Consider the following 27,162-nt stretch of genomic DNA (forward strand, 5'->3'; position numbering starts at 1 on the left):
TTATAGCTCCCGCTGCCTTAAGAAAGTTCAAAATGGATGAGATGGATTCTTTAAGATCCATCTCATCCTGGACACCCTTTTTTTTTTGGGAACTATTACCACAGTGGTGAAATCTAAAATCTGTTACTACGGGTTCTGTGGGCGTGGCTTGGTAGAGGGGGTAATGTGACTGGGTGGGCGTGGACTTTTTTTTTTCTTTTTACTTTTAAAACCATTTTTTCTACAACCTCTTGGGTGAAGAGGTTGTAAAAAAATGCTTTCCAAAGGCTCTGACGATCCCAGCTGAGTTGCCTGATCGGCATAGGCTTTTTTTCTTTTAAATGCCTCTGACGATCAGGCAACTCAGCTTGGATCGTCAGAGGCATTTAAAAGAAAAAAAGGTTTTTTTTTTCATTTAAAAACCTTTGATGATCCGAGCTGAGCCGCCCGATCATCAGAGGCTTTTTTTAAAAAAAACTTTTAAAAGCATTTTTTCGGCCAAAGAGGTTGTAGAAAAAATGCTTTTAAAAGTAAAAACAAAGCCTCTGATGATTGTGCGGCTCAGCTGGGCATGGGTGGGGGGCAGGGGTGGGTTCTAAATTTTTTTACTACTGCTTCTGTGGGCTTATTTTGTGGGTGTGGCTTGGAGGTCATGTGACTAGGTGGGCGTGGCTAGCTGGTCAGTCATTTCTGGAAGGTCCTCGCACTTACGACCAGTCCTCGCACGTACGACCCGACTCATTTGTTTGCTTTTAACACTGATCAGCTGTAGAGCAGCCCTTTGAAGCCCCGCGGCAAGAGTTTAAACAGTTTTTTTCCCTCTAGTCATCAGCTGGGACTCAGGAGGCAGCAATAGATTGGGGATGGGACCAAATAAAAGGTAAGAATAACGTGGGGGGGTGGGAGGGCGGGGGGGGAGAGAACCGGTTCGGTGACATCATATCGTCACCGCTACCAGCTCGGCCGAACCGGACCAAACTGGGAGGAACCCACCACTGGTGGGGGGGCAGGGATTTTAGCTATCGGTTCTCTGAACCACCTGCCGCCATTGCTACCGGATCGGGTGATCCGGTCCGAACCAGGAGCATTTCACCCCTGTATTACCATCTGTAATGGATGACTACTGCACATGCGCAGAGGTGGGCCGTGCACTCATATTTGCGAACTGGTAGGGAAGGCAAGTGAATCCCACCTCTGCCACGGCCCGATAGTGGCCTGTGGCTAATAAGTTGGGAACCCCTGTCCTAAACCAGAAGGTCTTTATAGATCCGAAATTTGACTATTGCTACAAGTAGCCCTTGACTTATGACTGGAATTGAGCCTGGGATTACGGTTTGTAAATTGTGCGGGTTGTTAATCGAGTCACCGTAGTTGATTGCACCTGATTTTACAACCAAATTTGGGTAGTTGCTGTGGTCATTAAGCAAACACTGCCATTGCTAAGCAAACCTGGGAGTCGTTAAGTGAATCCATTGTACCTGATGGGCATTTTTAAAATCAATACTCTTTTTTAAAAAAAAATACTTTTATTGAAATACTTTAAAAATAAATGCCAGAAATAAATGCTTGGTTTCCAGCCAAAAAATCATCTTAAATTAAATCAAAATCACATGACTTTGGGAGGATGCAAATCGTCGTAAGTGTGGGTCGGTTGCCCGGCTACCAAAGTGCGATCACATGACCATGGGGGAAGATAGGGGATCCCAACTGTCATAACTTGGAGCCTTGGTGGAGCAGCGGACTAAAGTGCTGTTAAGTAGCACTTAGCTGCCAGCTGCCTGCAATTACTGGGAGTTCAAATCTTACCAGGCTCAAGGTTGACTCAGCCTTCCATCCTTCCGAGGTAGGTAAACTGAGGACCCGGATTGTGGGGGCAATAAGCTGACTTTGTATAAAAAAGAACACCGTAGGGCGAAAGCCCTACTAAGCAGGTATATACAAAAGTATGAAGGCTATTGCTTAACGCATTGTAAGCCGCCCTGAGTCTCCGGAAAAGGGGCGGCATATAAATCGAACAAATAAATAAAATAAATAAATAACTTCAAAATCATGTCTTAAGTAGCTCTGGAGAGTAGCTCGTAACTTTGAGCAGTCACTAAGCAACCATTCATAAGTAGAGGATTATCTGCATCATTTTTCACCCATATAATGGCATGCAGATTATACCTATGGAACAGCTGATTCGTTGTTTACCTTCTTTCTGAGACAAAACAAGTCTACAAGTGTGGTCAATGCAAGCTTTGGAGCTTTTGATGACACCGCCATGGCTAACGTGTCGACTTTCTTGAGCTCTGGACACCCTTGCTGAAACGCCTGCTTAATTCCATTTATCATATTGGTGGAGATAAACCTGAAGTCACCTAGCAATTTTAAGTGCTGTGGAGTTCCTTAGGGCTCTCTGAGCTGGATGGTAGACATTTCATTACCCAACTAGGTAACATCATCAGTGTTAGAAGGGAATGGGGTTTGCAATGATGGAGGAGGAGGAGGAGGAGGAGGAGGTGGAGGGTGACGACTCTGGGGTTCTTGGTGCTCTCTGAGTTTGATTGTTTTCTTGTAAACATCTCATTACCCAACTGGGTAACATCATCAGTGCTAAAATGAATGGGGTTTGCAATGGAGGAGAAGGAGGAGGAAGAGGAGGTCCGTGAGAAAATTTTGGTGGTCTGCAGAAAAATTATTTGCATTTTTTATGTTGCACTAAATACTATTTATCTTTTTAAAAAAATTCGTATTAGTGAACCTCCGGATTTAAAATTATGAATTTAGTGGCCCGAAAGGTTGGTGACCCCTGCCCTAAACCACTTCAGACAAATGGTTATCCAACATCTTCTTAAAAACTTCCAGTGTTGGAGCATTTATAACATCTGGAGGCAAATTGTTCCACTGATTAATTGTTCTCACTGTAAGGAAATTTCTCCTTAGTTCTAAGTTGCTTCTCTCCTTGATTAGTTTCCACCCATTGCTTCTTGTCCTGCCCTCAGGTGCTTTGGGAAATATTGACTTCTTCCTCTCTGGGACACCACCTCAAGCTCTGGAAGACTGCTATGATGTCTCCCCTGGTCCTTCTTTTCATTAAACTAGACATACCCAGTTCCTGCAACCGTTCTTCATATGTTTTAGCCTCCTGTCCCCTCATCATCTTTACAATTGCAATTATTATAGAAAAGTTTGGTTTCTTATACTGCTGTGTTTTGAAGGGCAGACAACAGGCAAGATTAAGGAAGCAAGTTCCTACACATAAGGAGTTTTAATGCAAGAATAATAATCTTAATTATTAATAATAGACACACTCATTTCTCCCATCTTTCTCTCTCTCTCTCCCTTCTCATCTCTGGTTCGTTTAGGTTCCCTGTTTTTTCCTCACTCTCTTTTCATAATGTCTCGCACCTAGATGGCAGCAGCTATCTTCACTGAGCTGTCTGTCTGTTTAAACAAGGGGTGATTAGAGAAGGAAAGAATATATTTTAATGTAAACATGTATATTAATAGTAGAATTACGCGGATTGGATGACTGGAAAGAACCTGAATAGATTTAGAATAGAATAGAATAACAGAGTTGGAAGGGAAGAGAAGAGGAGAGGAGAGAAGAGGAGAGGAGAGGAGAGGAGAGGAGAGGAGAGGAGAGGAGAGGAGAGGAGAGGAGAGGAGAGGAGAGGAGACCCATCCATCAATCGTTTTATAAGCGGCTGTCCGTCCCCCCCACCTTTCTTTGAATACGTCATTAATGTGCTCTTATTTCTTTTTCCCCCTATATTTTTTGCATTCAGCAAGGAAGAAAAAAAATCTTCCCTGTCCTTTAAAGTCCACCTGCCTGATTTAGAAAGCAGTCAACCTGTCCGATACTTCTACATACCACATATCTCTGGAATGTATTACCAAGTGAACTCCATCAAGTCAATGTTTTAAAGTCCTTCAAAAAATGGATTTTTCATAGCCCTCATGCCAGAGTGAATATCCTTTATGGGGACTATAGTTTTATGACCGAAACCAATTTTTAAACATTTACACTTGTAGATGGAGCGGCGATTGATTCTTTATTATTTTGAGCAGTTTATTCTTACGTTGCTTTAACTTGAGAGAACAATGCTTGTCCATCGATTAAAATAATATCATCGGTGGAGCTCAACTCATGGCAACTCCCTAGCACAGGTAGACCAGAATTGAGCCAAAATTTATCTTGCTAAACGAGACACTTGTTAAGGGAATTTTGCTCCATTTTTAAAACCTTTCTTAACATGCCGTGTTTCCCCGAAAATAAGACCCTGTCTGATATTTTTTTGAACCCTGAAATAAGCGCTTGGCCTTATTGCCATGTGCTTAAAAGCCTGATTGGGCTTATTATCAGGGGAATGTCTTATTTTGGGGGAAACGTGGCAGGGGTGAAATCCAGCAGGTTCTGACAGGTTCTGGAGAACCGGCAGCGGAAATTTTGAATAGTTCAGAGAACCGGCAAATACCACCTCTGGCTGGCTCCAGAGTGGGGTGGGAATGGAAATTTTGCAGTATCCTTCCCCCTGGAGTGAGGTGGGAATGGAGATTTTGCAACATCATTCCCCTGCCACGCCGACCAAGCCACACCCACAGAACCGGTAGAGAAAAATTTTGGATATCACCCCTGAAACAGGGGTAGTTGTTAAGCAATGGGTGGAAACTACGGTACTCAAGGAGAGAAGCAACTTAGAACTAAGGAGAAATTTCCTGACAGTGAGAACAATTAACCAATTAAATCGTGGGTGCTTCATCACTGGAGGTTTTTAAGAAGAGGTTGGATAACCATTTGTCTGAAGTGGTGTAGGTTTTCCTGCCTAAGCAGGGGGTTGGACTAGAAGACCTCCAAGGTCCCTTCCAACTCTGTCATTCTATTCTATTTAAAGTATATCACTGTTAAATTAGCCAAATGGTTATTAAGTGAATCCGACTTCCCCATTGGCTTTGTTTGACAGAAGGTCACAAAAGCGTATCACATGATCCTGGGAGGTTGCAATCGTCATAAATATGAGTCACTTCCCAAGCATCTGAATTTTGATCATGGGGATGCTGCAATGGTCGTAAGTGTGAAAAACGTCACTAAATGAACTGTTGTAAGTCAAGGACTACCTGCAGGAGAAAATTGGGAGTCCCTTGGGAATTGGGCGGCATAGAAATGCGACAAAATAAATAAATAAATAAATAAATTCCATGCAGTTTTTGTGGGTTTTGAGCGGATGGTTTTATTTTTTTGCCAAGAAAATGGATGGGTATGTCACCAAGACATGAGCTGGACTTAAAAAAAGATTTAAACTTTTTTACGGCCATCTCTCTTCCTGTCATATCCCTGCTCCCTTGGTGCTAATTATTCTTGTTTCGGCTCCAATCTCATTCCCTCAAGTGTAAAATGAGAATAATTACTGCCAAGGGAAGGCTAGACAAAAAAAAAATTGTTAATCCACTTTTACACCAAGGTCTGGTTTTCCCATCACACTTTCGGAGTTTCGGTGAAGTGTATGGTAACCTTATTGATGATGGCCAGTTTGGTTGCCGTGTTTGATGGTTAGCTTCCTTAGATATCTTGCCCTATTGTGATTCTGCGGCACCACAGTGATTTTATCATGGCTTCACCTTAATTTAATATTTTATCTTAGGAATTAGATATAATCAAGATCACGTGAAGGGTTAATACCACTTTATAAGGCCTTGGTAAGGCCACACTTGGAATTTTGCATGCAATCTTGGTCACCACAGTGTAAACAAGATGTGGAGACTCTAGAAAGAGTGCAGAGAAGAGCAACAATGATGATTAGGGGACTGGCGGCTAAAACATATAAAGAATGGTTGCTGGAACTGAGTAGATCTAGTTTGATGAAAAGAAGGACTAAGGGTGATATTATAGCAGGGTTCCGATATCTCAAGGGCTGCCATAAAGAAGAGGGGGTCAAGCTGTTGTCAAAATTACCTCAAGACAAGACAAGAAGTAAAGGGTAGAAACTAATCAAGGAGAGAAACAAACTAGAACTAAGGAGAAACTTCCTGACAGTGAGAACAATTAATCAGTGGAACAACTTGCCACCAGAAGTTGTAAATTCTCCAACACTGGAAGTTTTTAAGAAGAGATTGGATAACCATTTGTCTGAAGTGGTCTAGGGTTTCCTGCCTGAGCAGGGGGTTGGACTAGAAGACCTCCAAGGTCCCTTCCAACTCTGTTATTCTATTCTATTCTATTCTATTCTATTCTATTCTATTCTATTCTATTCTATTCTATTCTATTCTATTCTATTCTATCGCCCCATATTTTTATATACATAAAAACACAGATAGATATAGATATGGATAAAATAAAAGCTCAGTTGTTTCATTTACGATGTTTTATTTAAACTTTGTGTTTGAATGTGGACAGCACTTTTATTAGTGCTGTTTATCAGTGATTGCAGGACCATGAGCTAAATAAATAAATAAAAATCCTGATGGCTTTTTAAACGATGTCTGTCACCCCCGTATGTACACTTTCTCGATCACTGTGGTGGAATGTGGTCTGGATTCCCAGAAGGGAGGGGCCGCGTTCCTGAGGACCAAGATACAGCGAAGTTTAGATACTTTGGCTGGGAGGAAGAGCATGAAAATGGGCTCCTCCTTAGACAGTCTTATTCTATTCTATCGCCCGTAGAGTACCATATTTTTCGGACTATAAGACGTACCGGAGTATAAGACGCCCCAAGATTTTGAAGAGGTAAACAAGAAAAAAAACAGTCTGCCCTCCCCAGCTCCCAGGACCACTCCGCAGGTCTCCCAAACCATCTGTGCATCCCGTTTTTGCAAAAAATGGGCCTGTTTTTGGCGAAAACGGGACGCGTGGGGTGGGGTTTCGGGAGGCCGAAAACGGCTGTATAAGATGCAGCAACATTCCCACCCTCAGGAGGGCAAAATCGCAATGCGTGGGGCAGTGGTGGGTTTCAATTTTTTTTACTACCAGTTCTGTGGGTGTGGCTTGGTGGGCGTGGCAAGGGAAGGATACTGTAAAATCCCCATTTTGTCCCGATCAGCTGGGACTCGGGAGGCAGAGAATAGATGGGAGCGGGGCCAGCCAGAATTTTTACTACCGGTTCTCCGAATTACTCAAAATTTCCGCTACCGGTTCTCCAGAACTGGTCAGAACCTGCTGAAACCCACCTCTGGCGTGGGGGAGTTGGGAGGCCAAAAACGGGCCCCTTTTTCGCAAAACCAGGATGCGCAGAGGGGTTTGGGAGGCCTGCAGAGTGCTTTTGAGAGTAAAAACGCCCCCATTTTTGCAAAAAATGGGCCCATTTTCACAAAAAACAGGCCCATTTATGGCCTCCCAATACCCCCCCCCGCACGCGTCACATTTTTGCCCTCCCCAGCCGCCAGGATCACTCTACAGGCCTCCCAAACACTCTGCGTGCCCTGTTTTTGCGAAAAATGGGCCTGTTTTTGGTGAAAATGGGACATACGGGATGAGGTTTCGGGAGGCCAAAAACGGCTGTATTCGGTGTATAAGACGCAGCAACATTTCCACCCTCTTTTAGGGGCGAAAAAGTGCATCTTATTCTCTGAAAAGTACGGTATATATTAAAGGATGCAAGTAGTTGCTTTAGTTTGGCTAAAGATTTGCTATAGATTTCTGTCTATAGGCGAGGAACAATAAAAGGAACTGCTAAGAAGTAAAGTAACTCCACACGTCTTTTTCGATTTTGGGAGCCTCACAATTGTGGTTTGTTTAACCTTCTTAATCAGATGAGCCACCGCCTGGCTATAAAAAACAGGGGACTTTTATAACGCTCATGGTTTGAGTAGCTCCTACCTACCCGTTCGACAGTACTCGTCTGCTTCTTGGGGTACCATGTCTTTAACCCGATTGCCGTAGATCATTCTGGAATCCTGGTCATAGGCTTTCAGAGTCTCGCTGGAACTGTACGACTTCTGCGGGATTTTGCTGTCCTCGCTCTCTGCGGAGGAGCTGGTGTAGCGGCGTTCAGCATCGCAACGTTTGGTCAAAGAACGGTATGGCTTTCTGTCTTTCACATCCATGGCCCTCTGATCGGTCTCTTCCACATCAACAAAAGGGGGTCCGGGAGGCAATCTGATCTAATTGTCCTAGAAAAGAGAAGTCACAGGTTAAATTGGGGTTGTAGAAACCGTAATGGATCTAAGAAGGTTCATTACATCGATTTAGAACCACTGATCCATCTGGTTCCTTATGATGTTCACCAACTGCAAACTAGGGCATATAAAACCTTTGCTAGACCAATTCTCGAATACAGCTCATCTGCCTGGAACCTGCACTGCCTATCGGACATTAATACAATTAAGCGAGTCCAGAGGTATTTCATGAGAAGAGTCCTCCGCTCCTCTGCTCACAACAGAATTCCTTATGCTACCAGGCTTAAAATTTTGGGCCTAGACAACTTAGAACTACGCCACCTTCAGTCTGACCTAAGTGTAGTACACAAAATTATCTGCCACAATGTCCTTCCTGTCAACGACTACTTCAGTTTCAACCGCAACAATACACGAGCACACAATAGATACAAACTCAAGGTGAACCGCTCCAAACTCGATTGCAGAAAATACGACTTCAGCAACAGAGTGATCAATGCCTGGAATGCACTACCTGACTCTGTGGTTTCTTCCCCAAAACTTTAACCTTAGACTGTCTACTTTTGACCAAACCCCATTCCTAAGAGGTCTGTAAGGGGTGTGAATAAGTGCACCAGCGTTTCTACCATCCCTGTTCTCCTGTCCCCATTTATTCGTATCTATTTCATGTATTCATAATCATGTTTATACCAATATCTGTAATCTTATAGTATTTGACAAATAAATCAATAAAATTAAATAAATAAATAAACCGAGAACCAGTTTGGTCCAGTGGTTAAGACTCCAGGCAAGAAAGCAGGAGACCATGAGTTCTAGTCTTGCCTTAAGCATGTAATCAGCTGGGTGACTTTGAACCAATCACCAGGAGACGATGAGTTCTAATCCTGCCTTAGGCGCGAAATCTGGCTGAGTGACTTTGGGCCAATCAGCAAGAGACCGTGAATTCTAGTCCCACCTTAGGCACGAAATCCAGCTGAGTGATTTTGGGCCAATCACCAGGAGACTGAGAATTCTAGTCCCGCCTTAGGCACGAAATCCAGCTGAGTGATTTTGGGCCAATCACCAGGAGACTGAGAATTCTAGTCCCGCCTTAGGCACGAAATCCAGCTGAGTGATTTTGGGCCAATCAGCAAGAGACCGTGAGTTCTAGTCCCGCCTTAAGCATGAAAAATAGGCTGAGTGACTTTGGGCCAGTCCCTCTCTCTCAGCCCAAGCCACCTCACAGGGTTGTTGTGGGGAAAAGTAGGAGCAGGAAGGCGTGTTTGGATACGTTCGCCATCTTTGAATTCTTTGTGAAAACAATAAAGGTGGGATACAAAGAAATAAAGAAACTGACAGAAGCACGCCATGGTTTCCAAAAGAATTCATATTCCTTGATATGTGCTGTGGTCCACCAGTGGCCTGCGCGGATCGTGGCTGATCCCGATGAAGAGGAGGCTGGTGTGATGTCGCGCCAGCAGCCTGCACAGCCAGTGCTCACGTCGGACAGCGAGGAGGCTGAAGAGGATGTGGTGCCAGAGGCAGAGACTCAGCCAGGGCCTTCAGAACCTCCAGAGGCTCCTTCAAGTGAAGAGAGTGAAGTGGAGGAGCCTCTCCTCAATGCTCGAGCATGCAGGGCTGCCAAAAGGCAGGAGTGGCTACTCAGGAGGAGGAGGTCTACTCTAGAGTAGGGCTTGAGGATAATTGGCCACTCCCTTAGCCTATTTAAGTCCCACGCAGCTAGTGCGTTCTTGCTGGAAACAACTCGTATTTATTATCGGAGTATTTTGGTTTATCGTATCTTGCTTTCTGGGCTGGTTGCCAACCTTTGCCGGACTTTGGTTTATTCTTGCTACTTAATAAATTTGATAAGGACCGTTGGTGTGTGTGAATATCCTCGGGAATCTGGAGCTGGGGCAGAACAATATGCCCAGGAATTCTGTACATGCAACAGAACCAGTGACCATCTGAATGCAAAGAAACTGGCCAACCAAGAAGCTATAAATTGGGAGCATCAAACTCCTTTCTGAGCATTATCAAACATCCCTGAAAAACGCCGTAATAAATCCATCTGACAGACAGGGAGATCCTGATTTAGATTGTCAAATCAAATCAAGTTTTTATTCCTGCAGTCAAAGACCAGCAAAACACACAAATGTAAGGCTAAACTAAAACAACAATAGGACAATAGGATCTATGCAGAGTGTTATAGAAGCATCAGTACTAAAAATGAACAATGTAAAACAGTATAATATAGCAAAAAGTATAAAACAATTAAAACGAACTACAGTAAGAAAATAAAACACTAAGCCAAAATGTTAGCCCTAACATTTCTCTTCTCTTCTCTTCTCTTCTCTTCTCTTCTCTTCTCTTCTCTTCTCTTCTCTTCTCTTCTCTTCTCTTCTCTTCTCTTCTCTTCTCTTCTCTTCTCTTCTCTTCTCTCCTCTCCTCTCCTCTCTTCTCTTCCCTTCTTCCCTTCTCTTCTCCTCTTCCCTTCCCTTCCATTCTACTCTACTAATATTCTATTCTATTCTATTCTATTCTATTCTATTCTATTCTATTCTATTCTATTCTATTCTATTCTATTCTATTCTATTCTATTCCTCTTCCTACTCCTATCCTATCCTATCCTATCCTATCCTATCCTATCCTATCCTATCCTATCCTATCCTATTCTCGCATGTTAAAAGTTGCCAAGTTTGAGAAACATTGATTTTACACCTTAAAAATCAGAGTTAAAAGGTTTGGGGCTAGGAATACCGATTTCGGATTACAGCGTTTAAAATGTTTATAAGCCTGGGCATAGAAACACCATCTAAAATCTCAGCAAAATGGTCATGCATGAAGAAAGAAACTTTTTAAAGTTCTACTCTAAAGAAGGACCAGGGGGAAATTGCAAAAACCAAACATCAGATCCTCATAAACGCTTTGCGTGAGATTGTCTGAGCATGACCGCCTGATAAATTATTTATCTAACTGTGTTTGCAACGCGTCTCCGTTCTACCGCTTGCTATAGATTAGCTTTTATCAGCCTTAACTTTTTAAAATGTGAGCCTTTAAATTTAATAAAAGAAATACATCAAGGTAAGCACCGCAAAAAAACAGCTGTCATTGCATCAGGAAGACAAAGAATAAAAATCATGGAACCAAATAAATGGGAATAGAAAGTAACAAACAGACTGTCGGTGCTTAGCCAAATGAGCGTAGTCAAAACCCTCATGAAAATAATAAAGAGTTTTTAATGAAATGCTTAGGTCAGTGATGGCTAACCTTTTTGCTGTCCTGTGCCAAAAGGGGGTGGGGACACGGGAGGGTCACACACACCCGTGCCCCTACCCATAATTCAATGCACCCTGCCCCCCGCGCATGCGATCCCACCACGCTCCCACCGCTTTTGGCACGTGATGGCAAGGTGGACCTGGTAGGCCTGTTTTTCGCCCTCCCCAGGCACCAGAAGCTTTCTTGGAGCCGGGGGAGAGCAAAAACAGCCTCCCCCGCCCCCCCGAGGCCCTCTGGAGGCAGGAAATGGCCCGTTTCCCGACTTCCGGTGGGCCCTGAAGGCTCAAAAATCAGTTGGCCGGCACACGCATGCACGCTGGACCTAAGCTAGGGCAACATTTGCATGCCCACCGATATGGTTCCGCCTGCCACCTGTGGCACGCGTACCACAGGTTCGCCATCACGGACTTAGGTCAATGCTACTACAGGTAGTGCTCGACATAGGACCACGATTGTGACCGGAATTTTTGTGAAAAGTCTAGTGGTCGTAAGTCGAGCACCACGTCGCCGAATCCGATTATCCGACCGTGTTTATGGGGGTTGTTAAGCAAACCACTGAAGTCATTAAGGAAAGCAGACGGAAGTGAAGCGAATTATATTTATCGTATCTAGTTTAATGAAAAGAAGGAGTAGGGGAGACATGATAGCAGTCTTCCGATATCTGAGGGGCTGCCACAAAGAAGAGGGAGTCAAGCTATTCTCCAAAGCACCTGAGGGCAGGACAAGAAGCAATGGGTGGAAACTAATCAAGGAGAGAAGCAACCTAGAACTAAGGAGAAATTTCCTGACAGTGAGAACAATTAACCAGTGGAACTACTTGCCTCCAGAAGTTGTGAATGCTCCAATCCTGGAAGTTTTTAAGAAGAGATTGGACAACCATTTGTCTGAAATGATATAAGGCGGTGATGGCGAACTTATGGCACACGTGCCCGAGGTGCGCATGTGTGCAATTCAGGGGACCCAGCTGATCTTCGGAGCTCTCCTGCGCATGTGCGCGCGTTTGCGCATGCACGTGAGAGTACAAAAACTGTGCACATGCACAGATGGTGCAATTGCATGTGCAGCGTACGGGGGGGAGCCGCATAAAAGCCATGTGCATGCACAGATGATGTGGCTGTGCACGCAGAGCCCAGAGGGGCACGTGTGAAATCCATGCACGTGCATGGATGGTGCGGTTGCATGCGCAGTGCACAGGGGAGGAGCCGTGCATTAGCGTGGATAGCACACATGTGTGCAAAGCATGCAAAGTGTGTATCTGTTCGGCCCTCGGTGAGTAAAAGGTTTGCCACCGCTGGTATAGGGTTTCCTGCCTGAGCAGGGGGTTGGACTAGAAGACCTCCAAGATCCCTTCCAACTCTTCTCTTCTCTTCCATTCTTCTCTTCTCTTCTCTTCCATTCTTCTCTTCCCTTCCCTTCCCTTCTTCTCTTCCCTTCCATTCCATTCCCTTCTCTTCCATTCTTCCCTTCTCTTCCATTTTTCTCTTCTCTTCTCTTCTCTTCTCTTCTCTTCTCTTCCCTTCCCTTCCCTTCTTCTCTTCTCTTCCCTTCCATTCTTCTCTTCTCTTCCCTTCCCTTCCCTTCTCTTCCATTCTTCTCTTCTCTTCCCTTCCCTTCCCTTCTCTTCCCTTCTCTTCTCTTCTCTTCCCTTCCATTCTTCTCTTCCCTTCCATTCACTTCTCTTCCATTCTTCTCTTCTCTTTCCTTCTCTTCCATTCTTCTCTTCTCTTCTCTTCCCTTCTTCCCTTCCCTTCCATTCTTCTCTTCTCCTCTCCTCTCCTCTCCTCTCCTCTCCTCTCCTCTCCTCTCCTCTCCTCTCCTCTCCTCTCCTCTCCTCTCCTCTTCTCTTCCTCTTCTCCTCTCCTCTCCTCTTCCCTTCCCTTCCCTACTCTATTCCCAATTCCCATTCCATTCCATCCTGTTCTTTCCTATTCCTATTCCTGTTCCTGTTCCTGTTCCTGTTCCTGTTCCTGTTCCTGTTCCTGTTCCTATTCCTATTCCTATTCCTATTCCTATTCCTATTCCCATTCCCATTCCCATTCCCATTCCATCCCATCCCATCCCATTCTATTCATCCACTTTCCTGAATGGGCGGGTTTTCTAGAAACCCAACAAACCAATATTGAAAATTGATGGGAAAAAAATAACAATGCCAGAAACCAGTGACGCAAATTTCAGTTTCAATTCCATGATTATGGGAATGCTGCAACTCGTCGTAAATGAAAACTGGTTGCCCAGGGACCTAATTGCGATCATGTGACTTTGGGGGAGAGGATGACAAAGCACCTTACCTGAGGCCACTGTAATTCTGGACCGTCGTTCCAACGAATGGTCGTAAGTCGAGGACTGCCTGTAATACATGGGCTGCGCAAACATCCCAGAAGCTGGGGATAACTACAAAAAGACCTCTCATCTCCTGACATATGAACGATATGTCAGTTGCTCTGATATCAGAAGTGCTACATGACCCCAAAATAACATGAACTTACTAAATAAAAGATTACCCTTCCCAGTTCAAAAGGATCCGGTCCAATTAAATGAACATTTAACTGAGTAAGCTTCAGCGAACATTTGCAGCCTTAATACTTTAATGCGAATGTTTCCTATATTAATCTGACTCGTGCAAGTGGCATTTGGTTTGGTCGTGATCGTAATTAGGATGGAAGTATTATTTCTATTTATAAAGTCTGGAACATATGCTGCTTTTTAGCACAGGGTGGGGATTTTTTTCCCCTCCCTGGCTTTCGACCTATTAACAAAACTGAACAGAAATTCACTTTCTGAAGAGGATTTATATATAGTGGAGACTGCATGAAAGGCAGCTGGGTGACTTTACAGAATAACAAGAGTCGGAAGGGACCTTGGAGGTCTTCTAGTCCTACCCTTCGCCGTGTCTTGGTCCTCGGGAACGTGGCCCCTCCCTTCGGGGAATTCAGACCACATTCCACCACAGTGATCGAGAAAAAGTGTACATAGGGGGGTGACAATCATTGTTTAAAAAGCCATCCGAATTATTTATTTATTTATTTAGCTCATGGCATCTACAGAGGTCCTGCAATCACTGATAAACAGCACTAATAAAACACATTATACATTCAAACACAAAGCCTGAGGCAGTGGTGGGTTCCTCCCGGTCCAGCCCGGTTCGGCCGAGCCGGTAGCGGTGATGATATGACATCACCGAACCGGTTCTCTTTGTTTGGGAGCTGGACCCTCCCGCCCCCCCCTTTCCCCCCGTTATTCTTACCTTTTATTTCCCCCCACCCCCAATCTTTTGCTGCCCCCCGAGTCCCAGCTGAATGGCTAGAAGGAAAAAAACTGCTTCAAAGGGCCGCCCTACAGCTGATCAGTGTTAAAAGGCAGTGTGGTGCCTCCAAAAACAAATGGGTAGACCGGTGCCTCCAAAAACAAATGAGTAGACCAGTGCCTCCAAAAACAAATGGGTAGACCGGTGCCTCCAAAAACAAATGAGTAGACTGGTGCTCTCTACATGGGGCTCCCCTTGAGGAGCACCCAGAGGCTCCAACTGGCACAGAGTCCGGCCGCGCGGGTGGTTATGGGAGCAACATGGCGCTCCCATGTGACACGTCTCCTGCGCGAGCTGCACTGGCTCCTGGTGGCCTTCCGGGTGCGCTTCAAGGTTTTGGTCACCACTTTTAGAGCGCTCCATGGCTTAGGACCTGGTTATTTACGGGACCGCCTACTACCACAAGCAGCCTCCCACCGGCCGGTACGCTCTCATAGAGAGGGGCTCCTCCGGGTGCCATCAGCTAAACAATGTCGACTGGCGGCCCCTAGGGGGAGGGCCTTCTCTGTGGGGGCACCCACTATCTGGAACGAGCTCCCCCCAGAGATACGGAGGATCCCGGATCTGCGCACTTCTGCCGTTCTCTTAAGACTCTCCTATTCCAGCAAGCCGGCCTGGCCTAATTTTCTCCCCTGTTTTAAAATTATTTTAAATTGAAATTTTAATCTGTTTTAAATTATTGGGATTTTTAATTGTCTCGGGATAAATTATTTAATCTGGTTTTAATTATGTTTTTTAACTTTTGAATCTATGTATTTTATTTTGTGCCTGTTCACCGCCCTGAGTCCTTCGGGAGTAGAGCGGGATATAAATCTAATAAAACAAACAAACAAACAAACAAACAAGTAGACCGGTGCCTCCAAAAACAAATGAGTAGACCGGTACAGCTCTGCAAGCAGTTAAAAGCCTGGTAGACCAGTACCTCTGCTAAATCCTAAAGAATTGTCACATGACCATCAAGCCACGCCCAAAAAATAAGCCACACCCACAGAACCGGTAGTAAAACTTTTTAGAACCCACCCCTGGTCTGACGGCACCACTGCAGGTTACTTCAGCTAGTACAGTTTGGCACTTCAAATCTCAAGGTTGACTCAGCCTTCCATCCTCCCGAGGTCGATAAAATGAGGACCCAGACTGTTGAGAGCAAGATGCTGACTCTGTAAACCACTTAGAGAGGGCTGTAAAAGCACTATAAAGTGGTATATAAGTCTAAGTGCTAGTGCTATTTAAATAAAACATCATAAATAAAACAACTGAGGTTTTATTTTATCCATATCCATATCTATCTGTGTTTCTATGTATATAAAAATATGTGGCGATAGAATAGGAAATAGGATAGGACGGGACAGAACCACACAGTTGGAAGGGATCTTGGAGGTCTTCTAGTCCAACCCCCTGCTCAGGCAGGAAACCTTACACCACAACTATCCAATCTCTTTTTAAAAACTTCCACTGTTGGAGCATTTACAACTTCTGGTGGCAAGTTGTTCCACTGATTAATTGTTCTAATGTCAGGAAATTTCTCCTTAGTTCTAAGTTGCTTCTCTCCTTGATGAGTTTCCACCTGTTGCTTCTTGTCCTGGTCTTGGGTGCTTTGGGGAATATGAAGGAAGCTTCTCTTTGTGTCAGAATCTATTGCAATTCGTCCTTCGCTTACGACCGTTCATTTAACGAATGTTCAAAGTTAAGGAAGTTGCTGGAAAAAATGGGACTCGCCGCTGGTTCTCCCTCTGTAGAATTACTGGGATACTATGACCAAAATCATTTGCGCTCCAGCTGTGATTTACTCTCAAAAATGATCTTTCTCACTGCCTCCTGTGTCCAAAATCTGAGGTCAAGCACCTCATTTCGGATCCCAGACTGGAAAAAAGCCCAGAAGAAGATTTTTATCCCTCTGGAATTATGTCGGCGGATAAGAAAATGGGAAGGTTCCTGAGGTGACGGATTAACTCTTGATCTCCGTCTGGTCCTCCAATAGTTTAGCTGAGAAACTTATTCCTCCTATCCTTAGAGGAACCCCCGTTTGCAGCCCGCAGCAATTTTTCAATTTTGCTTTGATCTAATTCGAAAGGAGAAAGTGTGGGGAAAACATAGAGAGGATCTTCTTAGATCAAAGGTTGCTTCCATTCATCCAGTCCTTCTACCCCAGGGCCATTTTGAGATGTTTCCCCCAGGGATATTTCCTCTGGAGTTCTTACTACTTGGAGAAAGGCAAGACAGGGATGTAATCTGGTGGTATTTTATTTGTATTGTATTGAATTATATTATACCACTATACCACTGTATTGTATTGTATTGTATTGTATTGTATTGTATTGTATTGTATTGTATTGTGTTATACAACTATATTTTATTATATTGTATTGTATTGCATAATTGTATTGTTATACCACTATACCACTATATTTTATTATATTTTACTGTATTGTATTGTATTGTGTTATACCAGTATACCACTATATTTTATTATATTTTATTATATTTTACTTTATTGTATTGTATTGTGTTATACCACTATATTTTATTATATTGTATTGTATTGTATTAATTATATTACATTACATTACATTACAGTACAGTATTGTATTATATTATACTATTATATTGTATTGTATTGTGTTGTATTGTATTAATTATATTACATTACATTACAGTATAGTACAGTATTGTATTGTATTATATACCATTATATTGTATTGTATTGTATTGTATTGTATTATACCACTATATTGTATTGTATTGTATTGTATTGTATTGTATTGCATTGTATTGTATTGTATTATACTAATTATATTACATTACATTACAGTACAGTACAGTACATTATTGTATTATATTATACCACTATATTGTATTGTATTGTATTGTATTGTATTGTATTGTATTGTATTGTATTGCATTGTATTGTATTGTATTATACTAATTATATTACATTACATTACATTACAGTACAGTACATTATTGTATTATATTATACCACTATATTGTATTGTATTGTATTGTATTGTATTGTATTGTATTGTATTGTATTGTATTGTATTGTATTATACTATTTTATATTTTATTATATTGTATTGTATACAATATTTTATTATATTGTATTGTATTATACTATTACATTATTATAACATAGTATATATCTGTGATGGCGAATCTATGGCACACGTGTCAGAGGTGGCACGCAGCACCCTCTCTGTGGGCATGCGAGCCATTGCCCCAGCTCAGCTCCACCGCGCATGTGCTCACCTCCCACCAGCCAGATGGTCTTTGGGTCTCTGACACGCATGCATGGGGGTGCGTGCATGTGCGAGGGCTCGGTCTGGAAAAGGTTAGCCATCACTGGTATATATGATATGGTATTTATTATATGATAGACAGATAGATAATTGGATGGATGGATGGATGTGGATGGATAGAGATGATAGATAGATAGATAGATAGATAGATAGATAGATAGATAGATAGATAGATAGACAGACAGACAGACAGACAGACAGACAGGTAGGTAGGTAGGTAGGTAGATGCAGATAGACAGACAGATGATAGGTAGGTAGGTAGACAGACAAACAGACAGAGAGATAGGTAGGTAGGTAGATAGACGCAGATAGACAGATGATAGGTAGTAGGTAGGTAGACAGACAGACAGACAGAAGATAGGTAGGTAGGTAGGTAGGTAGGTAGGTAGGTAGATAGATAGATAGATAGATAGATAGATAGATAGATAGATAGATAGACAGACAGACAGACAGACAGACATATAGATGACAGGTTGATAGATAAATGATAGATAATAAATAGATAAGTAGGTAGATAGATAGATAGGTAGATAGATAGATAGATAGATAGATAGATAGATAGATAGATAGATAGATAGATAGATAGAATAGAGTCATGCAGGCAGGCAGACAAATGAATGGACCATCCAAATACTGCAGGGTATCAAACACTTTTCCTATGAGAGTAGGCCAAAATATTTGAGAAAAGGCAACAGAGGGGAGAAATGACTGAAAGGTATAAAATCATGCATGGGATAGAGAAACTGAATAGGGAGACATTTTTCTCCCTCTCTGTAACACCAGGACTGACGGTCATCTAATGAAAGTGACCAAGAGGAGACTTAAAAAGGACCCACAATCCATTTCAAACCCATTTCACACATCACAGAATTAGCCTGGGAGATTTATTACCATGAGATGGTACAATGGTCACTAATTTGAATGGCCTTCAAAAGCGATTTAATAAATTCATGGAGGATGGGTTATTAGTCCTGGAATTATTAGTTATGACAAAGGCTATCCGTGTTGAAGATTTAACATTACATTTCCAGATTACAGGTAGCCCTCGACGTACGACCATAATGGAGCCTGCAATTTCAGTTCCCAAGTTGTGACAGTCATTAAGCGGGTCATCATGCGATGGTGCGGGGTTTTATGGCCTTTTTTTGCAGCTGTCGTGAAGCGAGCACCACCACGGTCTTGCAATGAACCCGTTGTTCATTAGGGATGTTTTTTTTTCCAGAAGTAAATGTTGGAAATTGGCAAAAAAAAAAAAGTCAGAAGCTTCAGTCATGTGACTGGGAGATACTGCAGATGTCAATGCAATCACGTGATTATGGATGGGGTTCAAACGTCAGAACTTCAAATCCCGGTTGTAAGTAGTTTTGTTCAGTCATCAGAGGTGGTATTCAGCCGGTTCGCATTGGTTCAGGCAAATTAGTAGTGGCAACCTGCCCGGGCGCAATCCCATCCTATATTGCTGGGTTTTTGATGCTACACGTATGTGTGGACGGCGCATGCGTGCGAATTGCCATGGTTTGTGACACTGCACACATGCGCATGTTCACATTTCCAGTGCTGGACGAACTAGTTGCAACAGTATGTGAATCCCATCTCTGTCAGTCGTAACTTTGAATGGCTGTTAAGCAAACGGTCATAAGTTGAGAACTACCTGTATATTTTTATTTATTTTATTTTTATTTATTTTTATATGCTGCCCTTCTCCGGAGACTCAGGGCGGCTTATAATGTGTTAAGCAATAGCCTTCATACTTTTGTATATTTTATACAAAGTCAGCTTATTGCCCCCACAAACCGGGTCCTCATTTTACCCACCTTAGAAAGGATGGAAGTCTGAATCGACCTTGAGCCTGGTGAGAATTGAACTCGCAGTAATTGCAGGCAGCTGGATGTTAAATGCTGCCTTAGTAGGAGGCATTAGCCTCCTACGCCACTCAGGCTATCACTTTATAATATCAGTTTCCGAGGAAAGAACGGCAGGAGATGGGTGTTGTGATGACGCCTCTGGATGTTTCCCCCGTTATCTCTCGAGAGGTCAGCTCGAAGGAAGATGAACCAGTTCCAGGCACATCTGGAGGGGAGTTGGTCATTGGCTCCGAGCAGTTGTCTGGTATGGATTTGTAGCAGGACAGTCCAGAGCAGGGGTATCAAACTTGCGTCGTCACAGTGTCATCATGTGACATATCGTGACTTTCCTCCCCCCTTTGCTAAACTGAATGTGGGTGTGGCCAGCATGTGACACATCTGGCCCGCGGGTCGCAAATTTGACACCCCTGGTCCAGAGGCTTCAGATGGAGAAAGAGTGCAGCTGGAGCCAGTCAGTGACGAGGAAGAGGAACTGCCTTCTGTACCTGATCCATGAACACGTAGGGCAGAGAAAAGGCAGGGTTAGGGTTAGATGTTCTTAGGTTCTCAAGAGGTTCTGGTAGTCACTGCGTGGTTTTGAGAGTGGACTGCATTAATTTATGGATGACAGATCTTTTGAGGTCCAGCCGTCTTGAAGACTCCATGACTACCTGAACGTTTTCTTCGATTATCTTTTTTAGCCATCTACCAAGAACAGGCATTAAGCCGGATAGAATAGAATTTCCTGAGTCTCCCCAATTCCGTTATAAAAATGTTGTATTGATTGTTTCCTAGTTTTCTGATGTGGAACCTGCCTTGAGGCCTAAGTGTTATATTGTTAGAAAGTCTTTCTTTCTTTCTTTCTTTCTTTCTTTCTTTCTTTCTTTCTTTCTTTCTTTCTTTCTTTCTTTCTTTCTTTCTTTCTCTCTCTCTCTCTCTCTCTCTCTCTCTCTCTCTCTCTCTCTCTCTCTCTCTTTCTTTCTTGGTTCGATTTATATGCCGCCCTTCTCCAGAGACTCAGGGCAGCTTACAATGCTTTTAAGCAATAGCCTTCATACTTTTGTATATACCTGCTTAGTAGGGCTTTCGGCCCCCCCAAGCGGTGTTCTTTTTTATACAAAGTCAGCTTATTGCCCCCACAATCCGGGTCCTCATTTTACCTACCTCGGAAGGATGGAAGGCTGAGTCAACCTTGAGCCTGGTGAGATTTGAACTTGCAGTAATTGCAGGCAGCTGGCTTTACTTTAACAGCACTTTAGCCACTGCGCCACCAAGGCTCCTTCCTTCCTTCCTTCCTTCCTTCCTTCCTTCCTTCCTTCCTTCCTTTTTCTTTCTTTCTTTCTCTATCTTTCTTTCCTCCTCATTCCTTCCTTTTTCTTCTTCCTCTCCTCCTCTTCCTCTTTTTCTCCCCTCCTCCTCCTCCTCTTCTTCTTCTTCCTCCTCCTCCCAACGGTGACAAACAAAATGCTAGAACAAGACAGGTTCTTGGACTCATCCAGCAGAATTCTATTTAAATCATCTTCCCGCTGCCAAGTGTTATTAATATTTGTCTACCCAACGAAGTGTTGATAAAATAAAACATTAAAAAGCTACCAGGGAACTGAGAACATTCATCTGAAATGAATTGTAAACATTTTTCCTCATTAACAAATGACAAAATAAATATGACGCTCTTGATCTGGAACATCATGTTTTATGGATGGTACAGAATCCAACGGTTGGAATGAAAACTTTTCGTGCTCGACATTTTCATTTGTTTCCAGGGTGTTGTTTCAGGAAACTACCAGGAAAAGATGTTGGCAAATCCGTTGCAACTTTAGATTTATCGGTCCCCCCAAAAAAGTTTACCATGATGAGTTTCTTCCACTTTTTCTTTACACCAAAATGGTGGAACTTCAGAAGCCACAATTCTAGGTCAATAAAGCTAATATTCTTGGAAAATATGGGAGATAAAATCCAGATTATCCCACAGAAATTGATGCATTCACTAGATTGAATAGAGTTGGAAGTAATCCAGGGGTGGGTTCTAAACATTTTTACTACTGGTTCTGTGGGCGTGGCTTATTTTGTGGGCGTGGCTTGATGGTCATGTGACAATTCTTTAGGATTTAGCAGAGGTACTGGTCTACCAGGCTTTTAACTGCTGCAGAGCTGTACCGGTCTACCCATTTGTTTTTGGAGGCACCGGTCTACTCTTCGTTTTTGGAGGCACCGGTCTACTCATTTGTTTTGGAGGCACCGGTCTACTCATTTGTTTTTGGAGGCATCGGTCTACTCATTCGTTTTTGGAAGCACCGGTCTACTAATTCGTTTTTGGAGGCACTGGTCTACCCATTTGTTTTTGGAGGCACCGGTCTACTAATTCGTTTTTGGAGGCACTGGTCTACCCATTTGTTTTTGGAGGCACCGGTCTACTCATTCGTTTTTGGAGGCACCGGTCTACCACCACACTGCCTTTTAACATTGATCAGCTGTAGGGCGGCCCTTTGAAGCTCCGCGGCAAGAGTTTAAACAGTTTTTTTCCTTCTAGCCAATCAGCTGGGACTCAGGAGGCAGCAATAGATTGGGGGTGGGGCCAAATAAAAGGTAAGAATAATGCGGGTGTGTGGCGGGAGGGCCCAGCTCCAGAACAAAGAGAACAGGTTCCGTGATGTCATATCATCACCGCTACCGGCTCGGCCGAACCAGGAGGAACCCACCACTGAAGGGACCTTGGGGGTCTTCTAGTCCAACCCCCTGCTCAAACAGGAGACCCTATAACAGTGATGGTTAACATTTTCGTCATTGCGTAATGCAATGCGCGTGCCCGCCGCTGCTCTGCTCCCTGCGCATGCGTGCGTGACCCCCTGCGTTTCCACCCCCACATGTGCGTGTGACCCCTCCGCGCTCCCTCCGCTCCCCCATGCATGCAACCCCCCCATGCTCCTCCCGCATGCACACGTGAATCTCCACCCCCAGTGCATGTGCGCACTCCCCCCCCCCACGCAAGAACAGCAGAGACCCGAAAATCAGCTGGTCCAGCGGGAGGCGCGTGTGCATGCACGGTGGAGCTGAGCTAGGGCGACGGCCATAAGTTCACCATCATGGCCCTATAACATTTCAGACAAATGGTTGTCCAATCTCTTCTTAAAAACCTCCAGTGATGGAGCTCCCAGAACTTCTGGAGGCAAGTCCTTCCACGGATTAATTGTTTTCACTGTCCAGAAAATTTCTCCTTAGTTCTAGGTTGCTTCTCTCCTTGATTAGCTTCTTGTCCTGCCCTCAGGTGCTGTGGAGAATAGCTTGACTCCCTCTTCTTTGGGGCAGCCCCTGAGATATTGAAATACTGCTATCATATCACCTCCTAGTCCTTCTTTTCATTAAACTAGACATACCCAGTTCCTGCAACTGTTCTTCATATGTTATAGGGCCTTTAATCATCATAGTTGCTCTTCTCTGCCTATTGTGACAACATTATTCCATGTGCTTCTTGGCTTTATTTACTTAAAACAGCAGCTAATGCAAGACAATATTTATTTTATTTCTTTCAATGCTCTCCCAACGAGTCCCAAAACAGTTTATAAGCGAGCAATAAAAATAGTCTTAAAGAGAACTATTACCAATAAACTCAACAGTGGTTAAAGACGAAAAACAAAAACAACAACAAGAAATGCAAAACTGTTTATTTTGGAAGGAGGAAAAGGATGATAAGGGTGGAAGAGCATGGCAGAACAAAAAAAAAATGAAAGAGAGAAGGAAGGAAGAGAGGGAGGAAGGAAGGAAAGCGGGAGGGATGGAGGAATGAAGGAAAAGAAAGAAAGGGAAAAAGAAAGGGAGAGGGAGGGAGGAAGGAAAGAAAGAAAAGAAAGAAAGAAGGAAGGAAGGAAGGAAGGAGAGAAAAAAAGCGGGAGGGAGGGAGAAAGGAAGGAAGGAAAGAAAGAAAGAAAGAGGGAGGGAGGGAGGAAAGAAGGAAAGAGGGCAGGAGGGAGGGAGGAAGAAAGGAAGAAAGAGAAAGGAGAGAAGGAAGGAAGAAAGGGAAGGAGGAAGGAAGGAAGAAGGAAAGAGAAAGAGAAGGAAAGAAGGAAAGAAAGAGGGCAGGAGGGAGGGAGGAAAGAAGGAAGGAAGGAAGGAGAGAAAGAAAGCAGGAGGGAGGAAGGGAGAAAGGAAGGAAGGAAGGAAGGAAGGAAGGAAGGAAAGAAAGAAAGAAAGAAAGAAAGAAAGAAAGAAAGAAAGAGGGAGGGAAGAAAGAAGGAAAGAGTGCAGGAGGGAGGGAGGAAGGAAGGAAGGAAGAGAAAGGAGAGAAGGAAGGAAGAAAGGGAAGGAGGAAGGAAGGAAGAAGGAAAGAGAAAGAAAGAAGGAAAGAAAGAAAGAAAGAAAAAGGGAGGGAGGGAAGTAAAGTAAGTAAGTATACAATATTGTTCCTAAAGTACAGATAGTCCTCAACGTACAACCAGAATTTCTGTTGCTAAACAAGGGCCTATTCAGCGAGCCATGCCTATTTTTTACAATCTTTCTTACCACAGTTGTGATAAAGTCTAGAACGATCCATGGAAAAAAAAAAGAAGTCATAATTTAATGAGTCACAGCAGAGAAAACTCAAATATCTCAGCAAGAGATGAGACAGAAAAACAGGTTTTTTTTTAAAAAAAAGAAGCGGGCAAAACTTCAAATCACGTCGGATTAATATTTATGGTTGTAATGGTGATATGTACGAAGGCCACCATTGGGCCAGTTGACTGATTTTCTGAGGGCTTTATTTTTAGGCCTTCCCGGGAGACAAGACAATCAGAGTGAATTGTAAATGACAGGAATTGATTAATCAACACAACCCCTACGGTCTCCAAGGTTAATTTTTTTAATTAGGCCTCAGTCTCAGCTACTACACAGGACATTTGCTTTCTGTGGGGAAGGCAATATCACGATAATGTTAAATTTTATGAAGAATGGTTACCCTAAAGGCTGAGGGGAAGAGACTATAACGGTCTCCCAATTCCAGGTAGTCCTCGATTTACGACATTTCTGTTGCTAAGCGAGGCTTACGACCGTTGCAGCCTTCCCACGGACACATGATCAAAATTCAGGTGATTAGCAACTGACTCATAATTATGACGGTTGCAGTCAGCAGCGGGGTTCACACATTCTTATCACCGGGTCGCCGCGTGCACCTTCCACGCATGTGCCTGGCCTTCCACGCATGCCCTTTGCTCATGCGCGTGACTTCCGCGCATGCACATGGCCTCAAAAACATGGCTAAATAGGATGGCATTACTCCGGCTTAATATTATTGTTATTGTTATTGTTATTATTTTATTATTATTATTTTAATAATAATTAATTATATTATTATTTTATTATTATTATTATTATTATAATTTTATTTATATACCGCCCTTCTCCTGAAGGACTCAGGGCGGTGTACAGCCAGATTAAAAGCACAAAGACAAACAAAATTTAAAAATTATTAAAATTATTAAATAATTGGCTCAATTATAAAACCCTCAAATTTAAAATCCCATATTTAAAACCAATTAAAATCTTTACATTGATAGCCCGGCCTGGCGGAACAACAAGGTTTTGAGGGCACAGCGAAATACATGGAGATCGGAGATCTTACGCATTTCTGGGGGCAGTTCATTCCAAAGGGGAGGGGCTCCCACAGAGGAGGCCCTCCCCCTGGGTGTCGCCAGCCGACATAATTTGGCCGATGGCACCCTGAGGAGACCCTCTCTGTGGGAGCGGACTGGCCGGTGGGAGGCTATTGGTGGCAGAAGACGGTCTCGGAGGTATCCGGGTCCTATGCCATGGAGCGCTTTAAAGGTGGTAACCAACACCTTGAATCGCACCCGGAAGACCACTGGGAGCCAGTGCAGCTCGCGTAGGAGGGGTGTCACGTGGGCACAACGAGTTGCGCCCATAAGCACCCGCGCGGCCGCATTCTGGACCAGTTGGAGCCTCCGGGTGCTTTTCAAGGGGAGCCCCATGTAGAGAGCATTGCAGTAGTCCAGTCGGGAGGTGACAAGGGCGTGAGTGACTGTGCGCAAGGCGTCGCGATCCAGAAAGGGTAATACCACCTCTGGTTACAGTATCCCGGGGTCTTTGCGACCTTCTGACAAGCAAAGTGAATGGGGAAAGCCGGATTCACTTAACAACCGTGTGACATGCTTAACAAATGCAGTGATTCACTTAACGATGGGAGGCGGCAAGAAAGGTCGCAAAATGGGGCGAAGTACCTTAAACAAACATTTCACTTTAGCAGCATAAATTTTGGCGGCTGTAAGGCGAGGACTACCTGTAGTGACAAATGGGACATCATCTTGAAACCACACATCGGGTTTCAATGGGCAGCTTAAGTGGATCACTCAAAAATCCAAGCCCACTTTCAATTTCACACGAAAGAGTTTTGCACTCTAAAAACTCAAGACCAACTTTATAAACATCTGTCTTTAAAATGCAGGGTTTTAAATATATTTTGTAAATGGTGGTGAGCAGCCCCTGTGGTTCCCCCCCCAATCCTTAAATAGTTTTTAATTGTAGGTAAACTACTGTTTGTTTTTTAATTTTAAGCTTCCTGGGTGTGTCCTTTACGTTTTATAGTGGTGGTTATAATTTATTTTTACTGTCTTGTGTATCTTTTCTTTTATGTACTCTGAGCGCTTATGCACGGGAGACAAATTCCTTGTGTGTCCAATTTCACTTGGCCAATAAAGAATTCTATTCTATTCTATTCTATTCTATTCTATTCTATTCTATTCTATTCTATTCTATTCTATTCTATTCTATTCTATTCTATTCTATTCTATTCCATTCCATTCCATTCCATTCCATTCCATTCCACTCCACTCCACTCCACTCCACTCCATCCCATTCTATTAATTCTGAATTCTGTTCTATTATCCTATCCTATCCTATCCTATCCTATCCTATCCTATCCTATCCTATCCTATATCCTATATCCTATATCCTATATCCTATCCTATCCTATATTCTATTCTATTCTATTCTATTCTATTCTATTCTATTCTATTCTATTCTATTCTATTCTATTCTATTCTATTCTATTCTATTCTATTCTATTCTATCTTTAATTCCTGTCTTTTGCATCCACCGTCAATATTCCTCACTAAAAAACAACAACAGGCAAATTTTAATATTTCTGCAAGAGATTATGACGCAGATTAAAACAATATTTATTTCTGGCATTTATTTGTCCTATTTAGATGTTCAACGCCAGTTTGTGGTGGTCCCATTAGTGGGAGCAATATGTCTTTTCCACTATAGCACACACTTCTGAATCTCATATGTTTTATTAATTTACTCAACAATTGCTTGAATAGAGAGGCTGGGGTTGAACTATATTAAGGCTAGTCTTCCATCTACTTTGGACCCATACCAATTTGCATATAGGGGTAAT

The 27,162-nt window shown here is 43.2% G+C and overlaps 1 protein-coding gene across 13 annotated transcripts in view; it reads right to left on the minus strand.

Annotated features, from left to right (window-relative positions):
• Positions 1-27,162, minus strand: part of TENM4 (teneurin transmembrane protein 4) — a 626,114-nt gene that overhangs the window by 298,432 nt on the left and 300,520 nt on the right. For all 13 annotated transcript variants that reach the window (XM_087895779.1, XM_087895778.1, XM_087895780.1 and 10 more), the window contains one exon: positions 7,779-8,067. In XM_087895779.1, the coding sequence (XP_087751905.1) occupies positions 7,779-8,001 (223 nt within the window). In that variant the 5' untranslated portion in view covers positions 8,002-8,067. The remainder of the gene's footprint in view (positions 1-7,778; positions 8,068-27,162) is intronic.

Source organism: Pantherophis guttatus, chromosome 5 (genome assembly GCF_059756535.1).
Source record: "Pantherophis guttatus breed Tessera chromosome 5, ASM5975653v1, whole genome shotgun sequence".
Taxonomy (NCBI): domain Eukaryota; kingdom Metazoa; phylum Chordata; class Lepidosauria; order Squamata; family Colubridae; genus Pantherophis; species Pantherophis guttatus.